At 40.1% G+C, this 23,231-nt stretch overlaps 1 protein-coding gene across 1 annotated transcript in view; it reads left to right on the forward strand.

Moving 5' to 3' along the window:
* The window catches only part of CSMD1 (CUB and Sushi multiple domains 1), a 1,361,167-nt gene that overhangs the window by 1,129,350 nt on the left and 208,586 nt on the right, over positions 1 to 23,231 (forward strand). The window contains exons 24-26 of the mRNA XM_048497567.1: positions 2,561 to 2,752; positions 8,983 to 9,109; positions 13,919 to 14,121. Of these exons, the coding sequence (XP_048353524.1) occupies positions 2,561 to 2,752; positions 8,983 to 9,109; positions 13,919 to 14,121 (522 nt within the window). The remainder of the gene's footprint in view (positions 1 to 2,560; positions 2,753 to 8,982; positions 9,110 to 13,918; positions 14,122 to 23,231) is intronic.

Genomic DNA, 23,231 nt, shown 5'->3' on the forward strand with positions numbered 1-23,231 from the left:
TTGTTTCAAGTTACAAGTAGTCAACATGATTTTTCTATGAATGATTGAATGACTGAATGAGTTGAAGCAAATAACAAAGTCATATATCAACTAGGTCTAAGTGAATATATCTGACCAAAATTTTAACCATCGTTGCTTTGCTTTGGTCTCCTAGTGAGCAGAAATGTATTGGGAATGTTTTCAGTTATTGGTAATGAAGCAAAATGAGAAATAGTTTTTGTAGCTCAAGATGCAATTAGCTCTGAAATGAAAAAGACACTTGAGAAACACAGGCTTCAGTCATGGGAGATGAAATTATAATTGCTCTTGCATCTTGTAGTGGTTCTTGAATGTTCTTTTTGAAAAGTATAGACACAATTCAAAATTAAAACCATTTGAAGCTCCATTACATTTAACGGGAAAGTCAAAGTATCCACCGAGTTCTTTCTTTAACTTCACTCAAAGTAACTAAACCCTGCATCTGTTGAATATTTAAGAGGAGACGTCAAGGGAATTGAAAATTCCACTGGATAAATTCAACAACAATTAGTATATTCAGTAACATTTTTTCTGTCAACTGATTGGAGAGACACAGTGATCCCTGCTGTCACACTACAGGCCAATGGCCAGTGGAAGCTTGCACACAATTTCCCCTAGAACAACCACATGCTAAGGAGAAAACCAGCTATAAGCCGTAGAATTAGAAACAGCAGGAAGCTTTCACTGTTTTATACAGTAAAATATTTACATCTTGCCTCAACTTGACTTACAGTTCCAAAAAGTGTGACCATCTGGTTAGTGGGCAAAACAGAGCTGTTTCGTAGAGATTTGGGGGTAGTCTGGGCAGGTGGAGAATATCTGTTATTGTGGAACGTAAGGCATATTTATTTTGGTTTAATGTTTTTCTACCTGTTATGTTTAATATTTGTTTTATTTTTAAAAAATTGTTTCCCGCTTTGAGATGTTCAAGTGAAAGGCAGTGTGGCGCCCACAGTTAATGGGGACCCTTGGCTAGTCCACTAGCATCAGAGACCAATAAAATTTTCAGGTACTGGCTTTCAAGAGTCTGATGAAGGGGGCTTTGATTCTTAAAAGCTCATAGTTCGAAAATATTGTCAGTCTCTAAGGTGCTACTGGATTTAAATCTAATTGTTCTACTGCATTCCAGCATGGCTGCTCTCTAAAACCACCTTCATGGGGTACAAAACATTTTATGCCTTCAAGAAAATGGCTGCAGCGTAAACCCTATTGAAAGTCCTTACAGTAATGTTACCCAATGTTACCTTGAGTGGTTCCCCTTGCATGTTAAGAGCACATACACATGTACCTAGATAATATTAAATTAGGGACCATCGCCTGTGTATACCAAGGTCCAGAATTTGGTGGCAGCACTTTACTATGGGAATGGGGAGTTTCCCAGAAATAAAGCTGGCAGAAAATAGAATCAGTCTAAATATTTAGAAAAATAGACCTGGAAAAGCAGGAAGCAATCAGCTGCAGGCTCTTTCACATACACACAGAGAACAAAGCTAGATAACCTAACACATAAGAAATGAAAACATACAATAAGTGGAGGGAGGCAAGCAATGAAAACAGACAAGTTGGTCCTGTGAAATGGGTGAGTCTGACTCCTGGGGTCCCTGGATGGAAGGGGAGAGGAGAAGGAGGAAACAGGACAGAGGCTGAGGTCAGCTCCGGATTTTGTTCAAAGATGCATAGGTGCAGTAGCAAGGAAATCCAAGAACAATGCTGCTGCAAAATTCTGGGATTTGCTGGGGCTGTATTTATACTATAAAAATGTTGGAAGGTGAGTATCAGGTGGGATGTTAAACTGAGATTGGTTTGGAACCATTTTTTAAAAATTACTGACTAATTTGATTCTAACTATCAGGTGGGGAAATTATAGATGCACAAATTATATACCAAAGATTGAGAGGGGGAAGCATCTGGAATAAAGCAAGCACTGGTTGGTCTAGAGGGTGGACAAAGAATGTGAACCAATTATCATATATTGGAGAAACAGTAGGTTCAACACAGGGTAATTGCTAACTCAAACATTCTGTGTATGAAGGGTGTGTTAGGGTTAGAATTAGGCTAATCATTGAAACATCACCTGTATTTTTGTGATGGAGAAAGAACTAGAGGAGTGAACAAACTGGGAAGATTTGGGTGTGTGGGACCCCAGTATTTTCGAGATTCCCAAATATTCCTGAATCCCCATGCTGGTATGTTGTTTTTGGCAGCGGGAGGGGAATCTGAAAAAAAATCAGCTCTATTATAGCCGATGGGGATTTTTTTCTGGGCTTGGAGATTGGAGTGTTTTTTAAAGTAGAGGCACCAGTTTTTCAGCATAGCTTCGGCTGACTCTGCTTAAAGGAACTTTGGTAAAAGTTGGGTAAGGGGTCCTATTTCATGGGGTCCAGAGAGAGTGCTGGCTCCTTTGTTTCCAATGGAGGAAAAAATGGGAACCATAATACTGGAGCTCCTGACCCAACCTTTCCCAAACATGGAGGTTCCTTTCACCAGAAACATGTTTGGATAATAGTAATTAAATTATTTCCATGTTTTTTCTGTTTTTCAGGCTTTGATTTAGTGAAATGTGAAGATCCTGGTATACCAAATTATGGCTACAAGATCCGTGATGAAGGGCATTACACAGACACTGTAATTTTGTATAGCTGCAATCCAGGCTATACAATGCATGGAAGCAATATTATTACCTGCCTAAGTGGAGATCGAAGAGTGTGGGACAAATCTTTACCTACCTGTATAGGTAATGTTAAAAAATAATATTAATTAAAAAGCTGAATTAAACAGTTGGAAATATTTCTCTTTTTCTATGTTTTATTTATTTATTATATTTATATACCGCCCTCCCCAAAGGCTCAGGGCGGTGATACTGTAATTTCTTAAAATATATTTCAATGTAATTGTTAAAACTACTAGCAGTAAAGCTCACTGCCGGAAAAAATGCAGTGGGTTCTAGAAAAGGGAGGCGCAAGGAAACATTTTCCCTTGTAATGAGCTTTAATGCTGTTTTACCTGCCCCTCGCCAGCTGGTTTTCTACCTACCTGTTGATGATCCTGTGGTCCCAGGACTCCAATAAGTGTGGGAGGCTGCTGGGGGGATGAAGTTGTTTGTTGTGGTGGGAAGGGGTGAACTGGGAGGCTGTTGTGGGGGGTCAGGTGTGACTGTGGGCAGCAAGATGCTGCTGCCCTGCCAGTCCAGTGTTGTTTTTAGGGTGGGGGGGGGCAGGGGGATCCAGGAAGCTGGTGGTGGACCCAGTGGAACAGTGGACACCAAGGAGCTGCTGGCTGCTGGTCCAGGTTGGTTATTGGATGTGGTGAGAGCAGGAGGAACCAGGAGGCTGGTAGTGGACCTGGTGGAGCAGTGGGCATCAAGGTACCATCGCCATGCTGGCCCAGCTTGTTTTGGGGGGGGAGGGCCAGGGGGGGGGACCAGGAGGCTGGTGGCAGGCCTGTTGTAGCAGTGGACACCAAGGTGCAGACCTGGTGGGACAGTGGCTTGACACCATTCTCCTGACAGACCTGGCTTGTCGTTTGGAGCAGTAGGAGGGTGGAATGGGAAATTAATTTCCCACTGATCTTTGGGGATGACTCATTTCTATAGCTAAAAGTGAGTCCTGCTTGGCAACTGGTGGGAAGTTCATAATCGTGACATTCCATCCCTTATGCTATTATATCTAAGGATGGTTTTATGAAACCTCCCAGATACATTTTACTAGTTTTTCATAATTTTTAATATTTTTTCCATTTTTTCTAATGTTTTGCCAGAGTAGGAGTCTTTATGGCAAACTGCATTAGATAAACGTACAGGTTAAAAATGTATAAATGACTTGGTGCAAGCCTTGTTAGATAATTGTTAGCTTCCTCAGAATTCTTCCCAAGTTTAGTCCAAGCAGGAATTCCCAAGTCATAATTTTATGTTAGGCATAATTATGTGACCATTCTGTTTGAAAAGAATGTTCAGTCTTTTTCTAGTGATTCCTGTTGTCTAAGTTTCTGATTGTAATTTTTGGTCTGCCAATTCTTATTTTATGATAATCTTTACCTGTCATGGAAGAGCCTTCAATGCCTTTTGCAGACAATAACAGCCCAGTTAATTTTGTATGAGGCTTCTCTATCTGGAATTTTACAAAGTTTTTGTAGTTGAGAAGTATTCCTCAACATGTGTTTTCTCTCTGACTTTTCACATACATACACGTACGTATGTATTTAATGGGTTTTAGTGATTTTATGGTTCATGGAGCCTATATTATTTATTTATAATTTATAATTTATTTTGTACACTATTTGTCTGTTGTTTATTTTGTTGTTCACCGCCCAGAGCCCTTCAGGGGAGGGGCAGTATATAAATTTGATAATAAATAAATAAATATTCATATTTGATTTATACTTGTTTTCTATTCCCAATGGCAAGACTGGATTAGCTGGATGCTTTCTCTATTCCCAGTAAAATATCTGTAAAATTGTATGTATTTCATGATTTGAACATTTTGTTCTCAAGAGAACTAGTCAATTTATATTGATTCTTTTTTCCCTATTGGCTCCCATTCAAGTATAAGAAGATCAATTATCTGTAATCTATTTGTACAAGGATTGCAGATATTTCCCTCCCACCCAGCAACTCTTTCTGTGCTTGGGAAAGTTGGTAGGTGGGATCATAGGACAAATGTGGACTAACAACCTCCACAGATTAGGGAATTAATCTGAGGAGAAGAAAGAGGCAAAATTACCTTCTCCTCTCTTCTATCAGTGCAGCTACACTAACACAAGGTAAAGGAAAGCTGTTTTCATTCCTTTTCCTGATTTGCATGACACTTCCCCACATTTCGGTTCTGTGACCCCATAAATTCATTTTTGTGTTGTTGAAAAGAACTGTTGTGAAGAGCAACGTAGGGAAATTCCTCAGTGGTCAACATTTTCTACTTTGAAATCACTGGCTGCTAGTCTAACAAGTGCATCAATTTCTGTGTAACCCTGACGTGTACATTTAGCTTTCCTTTTACAAATTCAGTTTATTTTTTTCTTTTTTGTAAAAAGTTGAAAATGATGAAATAGATTAAACTTGGGACAGAAAAGATACAGAGTTTAGCAGAAGAAAGGCAGTGGGAAAAGCCCCACCACACACTCACACACACTGCTTCCCACCTGTGAGGGAAAGGAAAAGACAATGTATGAATTCTCTCTCCAACTGGTGAGAAAAAGTAATGTGTTGAGAATGATTTTGACATCAACAGGGATTGGAAGTGAGAGAGTTAAGAATCATCTGCTAGCACTTATATCTACTCAAAGCAACCTGCCCCAGGCTGCTTTGGGTTAAAAAAAATTGATGAAAGAATCAAGGAACTCAATGTAAAATATAGTTTGAGTCTCAGTGCCCTTTCAAACTTGCTTAAGGGAACTTTCAAACAGAGAAAATTCAAAGTAATTGAGTACCCTTCTGAGTTTCATCTGCCCTTTCAATGGTTTCATATAACACTTAGAAAAACACAAAAGTTGCATCATCTTAACTTTTAACCAGGATTTTGACAAACAGGCATGTGATTACGTGCATACAATGTTAGATGTGAGACTAAAAATCCTTTATCAAGGTAAAGAAAAGGTTATTCTTATTTTCCAGCTACATGAATACAAGACACATAAATGCTACAGGCTATGTATGGAACATTCTTTGCTCATTCGTGCAGGATTCTAGAGTTGCCGGAAGGAAGACTGCCAGATAGTAATTGTAAGAATACTAACAGTTTAGGATAATTTTATAGGATGCAAGCAGAAGGCAACTCAGATTATATCTGCTTCTAAAAAAAGGATGAAACCAGGCTCTTTCCACAGGGTTCTGAGAAAGGGAAGCTCTCCCACCCCCATATTTTGCTTTTGAAACTTTATCACGTAAGCCTTTACTTGTGTAATTGGATGTTATTGTTCTAGAGAGGGTGAATATGTTTCAGAGCAAATTGATTTACTTGCCATTTTAGAGTTGTTTACAACTCTTGTACAGCATGACAGAAAATGTTGGCATTATTTGATATTCACTAGGTTATATTTGAGAAGTTTGTACTTCTTGTGAAATATGAGTGGACTTTAAATCGAAGTAGTACTGCAGAAACAGCAAGTTTGTCTACTATAGTCTTCCTTTTTGTGGGCTTCCTAGAAGTAGCTGAATGCTGGACTAGATGAGACCTCGATCTGATCCAGCATGGCTCTTCTTTTGGTCCATATGCTCACCAGTCACGAGCACGGTGCTAGTGTGTCTGAGAGTAGGGGTATGCCCCACCCCCTCCCTGGACTTGCCTCCCGGCAACCCCTCCTCTGGCCAGGGACAGCCAAAGATCTGGGGTGTGCCTCGCCCCCTCCTCGGAGGGGACACGGAGTGGGGGGGGGAAAGCCCCAGCAGCCGTGGCGGCAATGGGAAAGAGTGGCAGGACGGGACAGCGGGGAGGGCTCTCAGCAAGCCGAAGAGACGATGGGGGAGACGTCGGCGAGATCAAGGGGCGGGGTTAACTGGAAGGGGATAAAAGACGGAGGAGAGCCAGAGGGCGGGCGGCGTGGTGGAAGGCCAGGGAGGGCGAGTGTAGAGGAACGAAGGAGGGAGAGTGGAAAGAGAAGGAGGGAAAGATGAAGGAATGGGTGTTCAAAGAGGGAGAAGAGACAGAGAGTGGGAAGAAGGAGGAAAGAAGGAGAGCGAATGGAGAGATGGAGGAGGTTGGGGTAACGAGGGAAAGGAAGAGTCCCAGTGCCGTGGCACAGAGGACTTCTTTAGCTGTTATTCCCAGCTTTTGGCAGTCTATAGGCAAACTGTGGTCAGCCTAAGCAAGCTGTGGCTAAAAAGGCTGACTCACTCAGTCCACTCCCCAGAGAACAGGAGTGAGGCCGGAGGTTCCAGCGTTCGGGAAGGGGAAGGCGGGTTGGCAACAGGGACTCCAGCGGGGACCCCTCCAGGGGCGCAGGACATAGTGGTTTGGTGAACTGATCATACATGCTTGATTTGCGTGCTTATTCTGCTTCGGCTTTTTCCAAATGCAGCACTAACCCCATATTTTAGGTGTTGTCAATCCAATCATTTTCATAATTTTGTATCCTCATGAGAAAAAACAGGGAGGACAGAAGAGGGAAATCAGGCTTAAAGGGGGCAGTGAAAGGAGGAAGAGTTGCTGAAAGATTGAGAATGGGTTCAGAGACTTTGAACACAATCCACAAAAAGGGGGAAATTGCTCTGGAGGTGTCATGATCTCAGCAGAAGCATAACTGCCACTTATGCCAGTGTCAGGCTTGTGAACCCTGGTGCCACTACACTTACGCTGGCCCAGGCATGCTGGTGCACCTCTGGCATATGGGCCAGTGCCAATGGGGGTATGCCCAGGGGTGTGGCTGTTATTAGTCAGCCTCCTTTCAATATGGAAACACCATATTTGCCGGCGCAAAGTTACACTGGTGAAAAATAGTCACTGACGGGTATTCTTGGTCTACAGGAGTTTGGGGAACATCTCTGTCTGGTTGCTGGCCACAGCACACCAAGTTACTTAGGAAGTGACTAAGTTGCATCGTTGCTGCAATGTCCTTGGCTGTGGCAGGCTTCCCCCACCTCCCACCCCAGGATTGGGCTGCTTAACAAGGCTGGGAGAAGGAAGGAGGCTAGATATGGCATGGTGGCCAGGAACAAAGTGAGAGAGGGAGGAAGAGTGTATTGCTGGCTAAAAGAGAGAAATCATTGTTGCAAGATTTGGATGAGCAAAAGTGTGGAAGCATGATTCAGCCTATGGTTGTCCAGTAAGCCTCTAGCTGAACAGAGTTTTAAAGGGCTCAGACCTTAGATGCAGTAACCACATTATTTTGGTGCTACCCATGAATTCATGTAATGCTTTATTGATGCAACCACAAATAGCATCACCTCCACCTCTGGCACACCAGTAGTTGTTAAGACCACTCTAGAGATTAGTTTATCATAAAAACACCCACCATTGCATATGCCAGTGGTGGCGAACCTTTGGCACTCCAGATATTATGGACTACAATTCCCATCAGCCCCTGCCAGCATGGCCTGATAGGAATTGTAGTCCATAACATCTGGAGTGCCAAAGTTTCGCGACCATGGGCATATGCTTAGTGAGTTCTTGAACTTATTTTCATTATTAGCTTTTTCTAGGCATGCTCCATCCCACCCCTTGCCTTCAGCTGTGGCACCAATCAGATTCCATAAAGTCTACTGAATGGGCAAATTTACCATTTTAATCTCTTCTTCACCTAGTGGGTTGTCAGAGGTATGTGGGTCTGATCACATTCTAAAATCTGGGGCTTACCACGCAAACAAATGTTATGCATGTCTGATTTTTTAAAAAATCACACTATTCTATTCAAATTCACAAAAAAGGATTATTTAATTAAAGTTCCATCAATAGCAACATGTTTTCAGAGCAGATAAATCATAATAGTCAAAAGTATAATAAACAGTGCAATACAGATGGTGCTTATGACATTTTTGTGTGTGAACAGATTCTTATCAGGTACACTAAGCTGTGGAAAGATAACATGGTTCTGCTCTCCTCCTTTTCAGTTCAAATATTAGCATGAAACCTTTCAAATCAGTTCTTTAAATCTTCAATTAACTATTCGTTGCCAAATCACGGATACGAAAAAGAAAGGCCTGCTAAAATTTGAAACCGACTGAACTATTTATTGAATTGTTCCTTTTTAATCTACCAGTTTTAATGAGTAATGCTCTTAACCTATTTTTGTATGCCAGCAAAGGTATCTGTATCGGAATCTATCTTTAATGTTTTGGTAAATTATAAGAATTGATGAAACACTTGCAACTTTCCTGACATAGTAACTCTGCCTTTCATACCACTTATCTACTCATCTCACCAAGTACAAGCAACTAGGGCTTACTAAAATTTACAGTTCTGTATCACATACCCAGTCCTTCTGCAACTTAGATACTTCATAGACTCTGATCATTGAAGGACTTCTTTTTCTTTTCAGCTGAGTGTGGTGGACAAATTCATGCTGCAACTTCAGGACGCATATTGTCTCCAGGTTATCCCGCTCCATATGACAATAATCTTCATTGTACTTGGATTATAGAAGCGGACCCAGGGAGAACAATTAGGTATGCATATAATCCAATTAATAAATTTATTATGGACCAGAGCTTAGTAGTATATGTTTATGTAACTTCTGCATACTTTATATTTTAAGTGATCGAATAATTTATTCCTCTTTTAAATACAAAGTGTCTTGCAGCAGAAGATCTGATCTATTGTACTAAACTCCTAAAACTATTTTTTCTTGAACTATGAGCTGCTGTTGATATATATTTATGATAGAAAAAGTGAGTGTCTTAAAAGCCCTCATAAGGTAAGCTATAAGAAACATGTTTCTATTCTGAAGCACTGATTACCAGTCTTCGGTGCTACAGTACAGTCTTTCTTTTTGACACGTCCTGAAATGATGGAGAAAGAAAGTGGGACAAGGTGGAAGACATGTCCCACTGTACCTACTTACACCATATCTAGTACTATCATCCCTGCTTCGGTGCTACAGATCTGGCAGTAACAAGAGTAGCAGAAGTAACTGTTGGTCTTACTATAAAATCAGGCTACAAGGGTTCTCTGTATGTAATTCATTCATCAACAGAGAACAGTTTCTGTATTTACAGTAACACAACTTACCTCACTGCCATCTTAAACAGAATTACAGCCATCTAAGTCAATTTACTTCAGTGGATTGTCGAAGGCTTTCATGGCCGGATTCAACTGGTTCTGGTGGATTTTCCAGGCTGCGTGGCCGAGGAAAACCCACCAGAACCAGTTACTTCAGTGGATTTAGAGGTGTGATAGCTTAAGATGGCACTACCAAACTTTTAGGTGGAGAACAGATTACGTTAGAAAGAATTCCATATGCAATATATTATGAATGGTGAGCATATCACAATATGTATTATTATATACGTGCATGCATGTATAAAAGCTTTACATTTTAAATAGCTACTGTTCTTTTGTATATAGAATTAAATTTAAAAGAAATCTTATTTGCAAAAAACAGATGTATATTCAGGGCAATCATAATATTTTAAGACAATTTCATTTTTTCCTTCCTGGAAATAAAAAGATAAATTATTCCCCCAGCACTAGACTAAAAGACATTCACTCAATCACAAGTGAACTCATTGCTGCATTTGCATTTTAATAGGTATGGCAAATGTGAAATTAATATAGAATGAAAAAAGAATTTATAAACAAGTATCTGTAACTAGAAAACAGATTTAATATTTACCTATTAGTTGCCTCTGGAGTCAGCATTTATTACAGCAAGCTGAAAAACCGGCTCAGAGGGTGAACATTTTCAATGGAAGTGTTGATCTCTGGAAACCGTTTTTGCTTTTTAAAAAAAGGATTGCACTGAGCAGTGTGAATGCAGCAAAAGAAAGTTTATTTAGCTTTCTGCTGCAGAATATATGACCTAAATTAAACCATGGATATTAGGATGATAGGTGCTTTGATGTTTCAGATAAATTCAGGTCTTCATGACTGGATTTATGATTTATCAGATTGTGAGCATTAGCCATATGGTAAACCATTTATTTGTTGATACTGAATATCTAATATTTAGTAGCCCCCTTGACTTTATGGAGGGAATGTGATGAACAGGTCTTAAGAATTCATAAATGTTTGAATTCCCTTTAAATTAATTCAGTCTTTTGAGACATTAGGTTCTGACCTTTGAAACAAGAATTGAAATTAATAGCATTAAGGCTTGAAACTTAGGAAAGTGAAGTAGCTATAATTTATTGAACCTCCACAGGCCTTGCCAGGTTTTCTGATTGTCAGACTTCCAGCTTTGACTGTACATTGAAGGTCTGCATCACTGCCCTACAGCTTGGGCCCTTTGAATTGGCCTCAGATTTGATGTTGAGATCCCCAAGTCTCTTGTACTTAGGGACTTCTCCGTTCATGTTGAATCCTTCCTAAATGGCATGCCAGGATTTTATGGCAGCCATCAATTGCCATAATACATCTCAGTCCCCATGTATATTGCAGATTATATCCTTGATTTGATTTTCTGTACTGGAACAGTTTATGGATAAATGGGAAAGATTTCTACATCATCCTTGTCATGTACAGACCATTACTTGGTAAGATTTAGTCTGATATCTCCTTCCTAACATTTTCAGGGGTGGATTACTCGTTTAAGTGCTCCACAAGATCATTGATCCTTGTTATTTCTGGCCTGCACTTGAATAGCTTCCTTCTAGGGGGCCCAGCACTCCTTTCAATGCCCTGTTAAATTCTTGGAATCAGAAAACGACTCTTGAGAGGTTGATAAAATAATTTTCAACATCTTCTGACTTCCGACTACTTGGTTCATTGAGGATCTAATAGCACAAAGGGAGGAAAACTAGTAGTGGGTACTACCAAATATGAAATGAAGTTCATATTGATTCTACTTATAGGGAATGATTCTGGTGAAAATATTTTCACATCTTTCAGCATTGCAGCTGCTCAAAACTATCCAGCTGAACTGCTCCAGGTCACAAGGGAACTTTTTAATCTGATCTGGCTGACTCAGATATTTCATTCACTTGCTGTGACGTTTTTCCCCTACATTTTTTGCAGATAAATGTTGTCATATCTGTTATGACCTGGACTCTGCAGTTCATTATCAGAGTTTTTTTTTAAATAGTATATCTACCTGAGTTGCTTGAATGAGTTTAGCCTGGTCACAGACAAAGTAAATGGAAAAAAGCCATCTCTGGACCCAAATAGTTTGAATAATATTGTCTTGTGGTCAATATTTCCTTTTGGGACACTATATTTAAGCAAGTCAACACTGAATACCTCCAGATGTTTTGGATGAAACTGATTATCTAACCCCATTTCGACTGAGGTATAGGTCTGGTTTTAAAACAGAAACCATTAGAAAAGAGAAGTACAACTCGGTTGATTCTTCTGGGTCTCACAGTAACTTTCAATACCATTGATGTACAGTTTTCTTCTGGATTGGTTGGCACCTATGGAGATCTGGGTGTGACACCTATGGATCTGCTCCTATTTAGTGGACTATTTCCAAAAGCTGGTGTTGGGGGATTGCTGTTTGAGCCACTGAATTTGTAACATGGGGTTCCCAGGGGATTGATCATGTCCCCTATATTTTGTGAGAGTTCATCTGGAGTTTTGGAGTAATGTGTCACATGCTGATTGCACCCAGCTCTGTTTCTTTAGATCAGGTAAGACAGAATCAGTATTTAGAAGCTGTAATAGACTGGACTAGGACCAGTAAAATGAAGCTCAGTCCAACTGGATGACAGTATTGTTGACCAATAAAGTTGTCTTGTGAACACATGATTGTTCCTTATACTTAATCAGACCATTGGTCTAAGAATGTCAAAACTGTGTATTTAGACTGGCAATGGCTTTCCAGGGCCTCAGGTAGGTCTTTCACATCACCTTCTACATGGTCCTTTTAACTGGAGATTCCAGGGACAGAGCCTGGGACTTTCTGCATGCAGAGTAGTAGTTCTGCCATTCAGCCATGACCTCCCCAGTCGAACTAGGTGTAAGGTGTCAGCCTGTTTCCAATATGGTGGCAATTCCTCTGAGAAGCAGTTTGCAGCTTGACCGTACTATTATACTTCACTTTTAGATGGAGATGCAGATCTCCTCTGTTGGATGTAACATATTTAACCAACTGCAGTTCTGCTTAGAAAGGCAAAATTGGACCAGATTTATCCATGTACTGATCACATCCAAGTTACATTACTGTAATATGCTCTATATCAGGGGTCAGCAACCTTTACCACCCAAAGAGCCATTTGGACCTGTTTTCCACAACCCTGAAGATCTAACGAGCCGGAGAGGTGGCTCTGCACGGAGCCATCTCCAGTTTGGCCCCTTCACTCACCTTTCCTGGAGGGACACACCCATGCTACCCTCCAACCTCCAGGCCACGTGGAGCCGCAATATAAGGCTGAAAGAGCCGCAGCGACTACGGAGCCGCGGGTTGCAGACCCCTGCTCTATATGGAGCTGCCCATGAACATGCTTCAGAAACATCAGTTGAAGAATGTTGTGAGGCAAGGTTGTTGACTGGTTCTGAATACCAAGACCATATCTTGCCAATGTTAACACAGTTTCATTGGCTTCCCTTTTCTTCCTGGTTGCTTGCTTGTTTATTACTTTTAAAGTCTTAAATATTGGACATCTAAAGGATGTTCAGGTTTAGAGATGAGGTAGATAATAGACCAAAACTGGATTGCCTTCACCTTGGAGACTTGGCCAGCACCAGGTTGGATGTCTTCAGTCCTGGATGAAGACCTTTCTTCACCTAGACCAGTGGTGGTGAACCAATTGGCCATGCTGGCAGGGGCTGATGAGAATTGTAGTCCATAACATCTGGAGTGCCAAAGGTTCGCCACCACGGACCTAGACTTTTATTTGACATTAGGTTTTCCATGCAGTTCTTGTGGCTTAAATTGCTAATTTTATAAATCAGTACAATCTTTCTGCATTTTATGGGTTGTATCTAAAGTTTTGTTTGATGGTTTTAAATTAGAATGCAACTTTATCCTGTTTTACCTTTTATCATGTTGGCCTCCCCAAAAAGCCCAGTCTGTAACTGAGATGCAGGAAATAAATGCTGGAAAAGTATTAGCTGGTATTTTGGGATGAGTCTGCTACCAACCAGTGGAGATGATGGCAGCAATCTTTTCTCTTCGTTTTTTGCAGTTGCACATAAATTCCCATTTTGTGCTGGATATAATATACCACTCATTGCATTCCAGAAGCATTCTGGACCATGTGTTATATTGGGGCCCTTGTTTTCTTGAACTATCAGTCCTTAATCTGTGCTTTTTGTTAAAATTCGACATAGCAAAGCTGGCCCAAAATGACATGCGTCTTATGTTACTCTTTCATTTGCAGCCTGCATTTTATTGTTTTTGACACTGAGGTGGCTCATGACATCCTAAAGGTGTGGGATGGCCCTGTTGAAAGCAGTATTCTACTGAAAGAGTGGAGTGGGTCTGCTCTTCCTGAGGATATATACAGCACTTTCAACTCGCTGACTTTACAGTTTGACAGTGACTTCTTCATCAGCAAATCTGGTTTCTCTATCCAGTTCTCAAGTAGGTGAATTGTTGTTTTCCTCTTGCACAATCATATTTTGGCCTTTCATGTGGTTGCTACTAAGTGCTTGTGTGATATGCCTTAAATACCAGCATTATCACCCAAATCCTATTGGCTATACATTCTGTATTTGGTATTTTTGCACAATAACCTACTAAGATTTTTCTAATAAGAAGGAGCCTCCGATGTATGCACTATAATTTATAGGAAATTAAAAATGTGTACTGCCAATAGCAATAAAGTATACAATGAATACTTCATGTATACATAATGTATACCTTATTCTACATATTGTATACTTTGTTCTATATATTGTATTACCTTTTCCCTTACCAATTTGATGCCATAATAATTGGAAAATAGAAATTAATGTAGACTTTTCAGGGATCAGTGTTGTACATCTCAGAGGGGTTTTGGGGGGGGGGAATACATTTCCTGCTAACGATCGAGCATAATGATATGCATAGATGTGATGCCCTTTTTAAACAGGAGAATCAACATCTAGAACAGCAGTTGCAATTAGAGATTTATTTAGGTGCTTAGTCCTTGTGCTTGCTATTGTTCTTCACTAAGTTGCTTTCCTAGCAGTCCCCTTCCCTCCACCCCACCTCCCGCTGTGTGCACATAAAGGCAGGTATTTGGGGGAAAGATTCCAGAATTGTGAAAGCAGTGGGTGAAAAACAGATTAAGCATCCTCTCATCTGTTTCTCTTATTTCAGATTTTCCTTCTAGGAGTATTTTTATTTAAATTTTAAAAGGATCATGATGATATAAAATCTGGTTAACTCTCAGTATTTTAAAGTTGGTAGTACAATCTTCATTTAATGCCTTGTGCATCTTGTCAAATGCATTTTTAAAATTTTGTACCAACTATGATTTGTGTGGATCATGAAAAGCAATGGTTGGTTTTAAAAGAAGTAGGCATACCACAGTATCTGACTGTTTTGATGGTTAACCTGTACTCCAGACAAGAGGCTACTATTATGACAGAATATGGAGAAACAGCATGGTTTCCAGTTGGCAAATGTGTCAGACAAGCGTGTATTTTATCTCCCTGCCTCTTCAGTCCAAATACAGAACATATTATAAGGAATACTGAGTGAAAATTTGTGGAAGAGACATCAAGAATTTGAGATATGCAGATGACACACATTACTGGCAAAAAAGTGAAAACTTGAAATGCCTACTGTTGAAGGTTAAAACAGAAAGTGACAAAGCAGTAGTACCTGAACATCAAGAAGTCAAAATTAATGAGTACATGGGAATGACACCATTTTAGGACTGACAATGAAGGAATTGAATTTGTTGAAAAAAAAATTTATTCCTTGGGTTCATCATCAACCAAAAGTGAAACATCAACCATGAAATCAGAAGATTATGGCCATTTATGCATGCCTACTTACTGAACAGCAGTTTGCTTTGCAATGGGGTTTTCCCCATGGTTTTTTCTTTAACAAGTGATTCCTCTGATGAATCCTTAGCTGAACTGTAATTTTCCTGCTCACCTGTTCTTCATTTGTTTGCATGCAACCTCTATTTGGGAGGTTTCCTGCTGCTTTTTTTTCTCCTGTTGTCTGTGATCTAGCGTTAGTTTGCTGGACCATGTACATTTCTTGTCAATTTTATAATGTAAAAATAAAAAAGGCCCTTCTGAGCCCTCTGAAATGATGGCCCAAAGAGTAGCAGGAAAAGGTGGGGAGGAACATAGAAACCAAAGAAAGCCAAGGGCATGCTGATCTCCTTCACTTTCCCTGCAAAGGAAGAGGAAAAGTTCACAGTTCAGCTGTGAATCTGATATGAGAGGAGCCAGCCATTCTCACCCTAGAAAGCTCCATGGATACTGCCCCGTGATTGGTTGAGGCGGTCAGGAGATTGTGGCCAGTGTTTTCTGTAATATAGTAGAGAGAAGACCTGCATCACTATCCATTCCCTCACAATCCAAACTTTTCAAATGGTGCCGTGGAAGCTTTGGATGGGACCTCAAATCAATGTTTTTTGCTGTTCTTCAGTAGTGTGTGATTATGTCATTTTTTTCCTGCTATATCAACAGCAAAATTTCCAGACAACAGCCTTATCCATGAGAATTGATCTTGCTGCAAATGATAAGCAGCAGAAACATCCTGCTAATGACTCTTGGCCAATATAACACAGCAACTAAGTTAGAAACTTGAATACGTTGGTCCACCAGTCAGAAAAAAAACAAGCCTTCTTGACCTTATTCTTTCTTTGATCCTGCTTCCAACATAATTCAAATGTCTGGTAGCTGAGCATTTTCAGTCCTTTGCAGAATTACTCAACTGAAATAAATGGACTTGAGCTGGAGTAACCCTCCTTAGGTATGCACTTTATCACTGAAAGCCAGTAATTAGCAACAGAGAATCTGTGTGCATGTTCATCTCCCTTTATGTGTCAGAACTTGAACACTGCTATGGAATCAGAGCTGTGACAGCTTTTGTAAGGTCCTGTAAAACACAGCCCTGCATATACAAAGGGCAACCTCTGTGATAGTTCTGATTCAGTAGCATGACTGAGAGCCAGATAATATTTGTATGGAAAGTGACCAAGTAGCCTATTCGTTGGAAATGTTCTCCTGTGTATTACCAGAACAGTTCAAGAAGAATCTCCACAATGGAAGTCCCTCACAGCAGTGTTATCCAGTGTTATCACAGCAGTGTTAATGGATTTTACCTATGGAAGTGAACATTCTTTTGATTAATTTTCATGGTTGTAATTAGATTTTTTGTTACTATCCAATTCCAAGTTGTAGAAAAGCCATGGGGTGATATTTGTGTCTTCCTCCAATTAGGGTGGGGTTTTTTTTAACGTGTATATGTATGCGAGAGATCTCTACACATATGAATGATTTTGCCCTTCATTAACTATGCCGGCAGAGATGATTAACTGGAGGAATGCAAATGTCTTTTGCTCACAAAATGTTTGGACTCCATCAAGGGTCCATTGTATTGCCGACTTAGCACAGCATGTAAAACACTATGAGGACATGAACTGACTAGTGTGATTATGTTAATTGTAATCAGCCTAACACTTTTCATTAAAACTTAATTACCATTTAATCATGCATATCAGGATAGAAAATAGAGTTCAGAATGCATCCCTGAACTTTACACTGCAGGGTTAAATATGTTTAAACTAGTTATTAGAAACTGGGGTTGCAGACTAACCCTTCCCCATCAAGTCATAGAAATACTGGTAGGTAAAAGTAAGTAGACAGTAAAATGGCTGTTAACTGAATAACCTGTATCCTTTAGCAACAGCAGACCCCTGCTCTTAGAGTATCAGAACACTAATTAGTTAATTTGTAACAGGAATACCTGCAAATTTGGTTTTACTGACTTTTGCATCTTGCCATCTAGTTTAGCGTTTCCTCCCTCCTCCTCATCCAATTGCTTTTCTACTCCATACTTATAATTAATATCTACATTTTTTCACGCTGTTTTCATTTAAGTCTTGCCATTGTTTCTCTGTTTGTATAAGTTTTCAATAAGTAGTCTGTAAAGGATTTCCAGTCTTTGAGAAAATTGTCCATATTCCTGTCTCTTATAACCGCTGTCAGCCTTGCCATCTCTACATACTCTGTGACTTTCAAAATCCAGTCTCGTTTTGTTGGAATTTTATTGTCCCTCCATTTGTATGCATATAAAATCCTTGCTGCAGTTGTCATGTACACGAGAAGTGTTCTATATTGATCTGGAATATCTTCCCCCATCAACCCCAACAAGAATGCCTCAGGTTTTTTCTTAATTATTATTTTCATAACCTTCTGAATTTCTTTTAAAATTGTATCCCAAAACAATTTTCCCTGTTTACATGCCCACCACATTTGAAAAAAGAACCATACTGTTGTTGACATTTCCAGCATTTGTTTGATATTCCCTTATACATTTTAGACATTTTTGTGGGTGTTAAATACCATCCATACGTCATCTCATAATAATTTTATTTCAAGTTATAACAAGCTATAAATTTCAAATCTTTTTTCTATCATCTTTCCCATTGTTCCATTTGTATGCTTCTCCCCACATTTCAGCCTATTTTACCATCACTGATTTTACTCCCTCTCCCTCAGTATCCCACTTTAATAACATCTTGTACATTTTAGTAATCAATTGATCATAATTTATACAAAGGTTATTTTCAAACTGTCATCTGCGTGGTAAAACCTGTATTTTTGTTGTTTGCTTTGAATGTTTCCAGTAATTGATAATAATGAAGCCAATTTTTATCTATAGCTCTTAATTCATCCAGTGGTTTAAACTCCCATTTCTCATTCTGGTATGACAACCATTCTCTGTACATAAGACATTTCTCCTGCATATTCACATCTTTACTTGAAAATGCTTCAAGTGGGTACGACCTTATGATGGGCATGTGCCTCCAGCCATTCATTGCTGCGCAGAGAGGAGAAGTAGGTGAACTGGACGAACCCAAGGCGGGTCTGTGCAGAGCCACCTCTGCGGTTTGCTTCAGCTTCGGGGCCAACCGCACGATACCATGTGAGTGGTCCCAAGCCTCCACAGGCATTAATTATGCCAGTAGAGAGCTGTTTTTGCTGCCGTGCAAAAACGTCCTTAGCGATTTGAAAATTCTTTATGAAGTTTTCTTGATCATATCACAAGTAACCATGCCACCCAAATCTTCTATCAAACCCCTCCAGTTCAACAGTCTAGGGCCGTTTCTGCACGGCCTCCAGTCTGCCTTCTTCACGTCAGCGCAGAGTTTCGGCCGGCTTATGGAGCCTGCTCGCACGGAAGCCGCGAGCAGGCGCAGGGGAGGCCGGCAGAAGGCAGGCGGCTCCGCACGGAGCCGCCTGTTCCCTCTCTTCCATTCTGGTCACCGTGTCCTACTCGCCGCCTGCGGGGTGTAACAGCCCGGCTTCATCGCCGCCCTCCGACCCCCGGAGCTCGGAGGATATGTATGGACAAGCGACGCCCCGCAGACAACGAGGAGGACACGGTAAGTGGGAGGGGGGGAGGGGGAACATGTTCTTCCCTGCGGCAGCGGTTCGCGACCGCGCCGCAGGGAAGACGCTCCCTCCCCAACAACAACAACCTTTAAAGGGTTAGTGCTGTTTAGGCTGCCTGGAGGTCAGCCTCTGCGGGGAGGGAAGCGCCGCTGCTGGTCGCCGCTGCTGCGCTTGTGCAGGCAGCCGGGGGCGCCTGTGCGAATCCGGCGCCATGGGGGGGCTTCCACTCTTCGATAGCAGGCTTGCCGTCGTATTTGGGCCGTGCAGAAACGGCCTAGTATTCTTCAACATCCTTCATTCAATTCACCAGTTCAGTCTTGACCTTGATTTTGTTAGCCCCTGCTAGAATGGCACTATGTTATTTAAATAAATTAACTCCTCATAATATCTTTATTTTCCAAGTTCAGCATGTATCCTGAGTGTATAAAGTTATTGTGAAAGAAAACATGACAAATTTAAAAGAAGGTTCTGATTTTTTTCTTATTATGAAAGCTTATCAGTATACTCTTTTTTAGCACCTTGGAAATTATCCTATTTATTACCTATTTCTATAGCATTGCTTTGTGTAGAACTATTTTTCCCCCATCTTAACAACTCTCTTCCAAGTATTGTTTTCAAATAAATGCTACTTCTGTCTATACCTACACTATTGGCAGTAAAGGAAACATCAGCAGGTTACAAAGTGGACCAGAAAATGGAAGTAATTTAGGGAAATGTTTAGAGGGGTTTCTTATTTGCAGAAGCAGAGATGACATTAAATAAAAAGAATAGATAAAGTGTAGTTTCTAAACTGGTATCTGGGGAAGCTGTTTTAAAAGTGACTACTAGGAAATACAGAAAAATTCCTACAGGCTAGGGAAACTTTTGAGGTTCTGAATTACCTGATCTTAATTCCTGGTCCTGTTTACGAAAATAAAAAATCTAAATTTGGGACAGAATGCTACCTATGCACAATTTTCTATAGCTTTCAAGTCATTCCAGTCCTCTCACCTCACCCATCTACCTGTCCACATCCACAAAATAGTCTTAACTGAGTGGTCTGTTTTGAACTGTTTGGGTTTATTATTTATTTATTTAGATTTTATAGACCGCCCAGCCCCCGAAGGGCTCTGGACAGTGTACAATAACAAACAGTGAACAATAAAATTCAGATAGGTGGAGTTCAGGAAACCATATATGCCTATGTGTTGTTGTTTTTAGTGTTGCTACAAGTTTGCATTGTTTTGGTAGCATCAGTCATTGTTGTCTGCACCACTGTGCATTGTTTTTGAAAAGTACAAAATGTCACTGTTCAGTGTGTCCACTTGGAGTTGGATCCAGGTGTCATCCTCTTCCAAAGCAACATCATGGTGAAAGTTAAAAGAACTGCTTTCTGCCTTCACCTAAACACTTTATTATTGATTGATTGATTTACTTGATGCATTTGAAAGAAGAAAAATTGGCATGGCAGCAGGATGGAATGTGGTCACCAAGGATAATAAATAGAACAGATCTGTTCTCATACATCCCAAATCATGAACTCCTTCAACTCTTCAGCCTAACACATCAATTGCTCAACTCTCGACTTGGCAAACAGCCCATCAGTAACGGAAACATGCGAATGAATGAACACTAACCTTTACCAAGTTGTGAGGGGATGAAAATGAAAAAGATTAAACTGTTAAAAGCATGCATGTTCCAATTCCTAAATTAGTTTTAGAAATTCTCTCAGTTGAGATTGTTGATTAATCCCAAATGCAATCCACTGCACACTTACATGGAAGTAATTCCACAGAAATCAAAGGGGGACTTGCTGCTGATCAAGTATACCTACGCTTATGCTGCAGTGTTTGTTAGTGAGAGCACTCTGGGTTCATCAGGCCATTCACCACCTGGAATATCTATTCTGAATAATACGTTCAAAATATGATCATGGCACCAAGAAAATACAGTTTTTAGCTTTGCAAATGTGTGCTACTTGTGGCACACACAGCTCCCTTTTTATTTGTCCATCTCAAGTTATCTGATAGAATAGATTAACCAAGTAATCTGATAGAGTAGATTAATCATTACAGTGCAGTGAAGAAGCATTGAGTGTGCCATGTTCTTCTATTACGGGGCATGGGGGTTGAGTGAAAGCAGTAAACAAAGCAAATTAACTAATTCATTTGATTGGAAGAGCAACTAGGGAGTCACAGCCACTGCTGTCGATGATTTTGTAGCTGCCTCTCCTTACTCCTCAAGGATGATCTTAAGCATCTCTGGCTGCACATTGAGCACATTTGTCAGTTTCAAGAGCCACAGGACATAGTCTGGCAAAAAGACCGTTTCAGCAGTGGCATCTGTCTCTGCGTCTGCCTAGTTGGATTCCTGCTGACTTCCTGACAGGAAATAAGAAGGTGGATCATGACTCTGGCACACAGTGATATTTGCTCTTGCCAGACCACTGTCTGTGAGATATTTCAAAATTATTTCTCTCTATAAAAAGGAATAGGTTCTGAATGAAGATATAGTATTGCCTTTATAGTAGTCTCTGCCACATTAGAATTTATCGTAAGTCAAAATGTAGCAACCTCTGTGGGCCAAACAAGATATTGCTTGCAAATTGGTGGTTAGTTCTTCAGTATTTTAAAGGAAAACAGCGGCAAGTGCCTTCAGTATGAAAGGATAAAATGATGGCTGAAGAAGTGTTTAATCCTTAATTTCCAGTTATTTTTGCACTCAAAATTTACTTTCCCAAGCTGCTTTTCTCCCCAGTGGATCAGGTAGCTGTTTTTCTTACATCTTCAGCTGGCTTTGCTCAGATGAACAAAGCAGTCTCAACGGAGTACATTGAGACATCCTTAAAATATATGAATCCTTAGCTGCAGAAGAGGTGTAATAGTCTGCCTTGCTCCTGTTAATAAATGAGCTGCAGTGTTCTATATCTGCTGGAATTTCTGAGTTGTCTTTGTGAGAAGGTCCATGTACAGTACATTACAGTAGTCCTTGAGGTTACAGTTGCGTGGATCTGTATGGCCGTGTAAAAGACGAGATCTGTTTTCCAGGCTGAGTGAAGATGGAAGAAAGGAATTTTTTGTAGCTGAATTAACATGCTTCTCCAGCAATAAGTATGGGTCCAATATAACACCTAATTCTCCCAGAACTAAAAGCATAAGGGGACCTTCACTAGCTTTGAGTCACCTCTAAAACCACCTCAGGACTGATGACAGTCGATCTACAATTTCACATCTTTCACTATTTCTAAATAAGCATTTGGGATTCTCTCTATAGAATCTGTACTGCCATCTTTGGCCTCCTGTGTTTTGTGTGTCTATGTAATATGTGAATAGCATTACAAGAAAACAAGTCATCTTCCCACACTTTATTCTTGGCATCAAAACAATAAAATTCTCTTTAAACCTTTGCTCCAAGCATTTAGCTATCGTACATTTTAATGCAAAATAAGCAGGAATTGTGCCGCTGTATGAATACTAAAATCAGAAGTTATTTGAAAGGCTCCATATTTGTCTTTAAGGGATTCTGAACACTTTTTAATGAACATCATAGTGCAGCTAAAATGTCCCACAGTGAACACTGAAAGATATCCTATCAAAGACTTGAATTCCTAATATTTCTCCTTCAGTAAAGGACAAAATGAATGTTGCCTTCACATATTGTGGACAAGGAAATAGATCAACAACGTTAAAACTCGTTCTGATGAGTAAATATTGCGGGCACCAGTGCTGTAAAATGCGAATGTGACAATTAGAAAGGAATGTCCTTGGCAAAATAAAATTAGTGACCTTTAGTGAGTGACTCAGATTGACATTAATAGAATGTCACGACTGGTCATTTAGTGTTTTTATTATGATGATGGCGTTTACAGAATTCTTACTTGTCTACCAGGTTTCTTATTATACTTGACTGAGGGTAAAAATTCAAATAATTGAAAGAAATAAGCACTGGACCTTTCCCTTCATATTACTTCCTTCTAGCTCTAAATAGAGCAGGGGAAGCATTTGTTTACCTAATACTTAGATCAACCAAACGACTAAGTGTGAGATCTTCCTATGCAAAGCAGACTTGTTGTCTCTTGTCTAGTTGATAAGGGCAGTGGGAAGGTGTTCCTTTCCTCAAACCTTCCTAGTGTTTCTGCCATGCTTC

This window comes from Sphaerodactylus townsendi, linkage group LG01 (genome assembly GCF_021028975.2).
Source record: "Sphaerodactylus townsendi isolate TG3544 linkage group LG01, MPM_Stown_v2.3, whole genome shotgun sequence".
Classification (NCBI taxonomy): domain Eukaryota; kingdom Metazoa; phylum Chordata; class Lepidosauria; order Squamata; family Sphaerodactylidae; genus Sphaerodactylus; species Sphaerodactylus townsendi.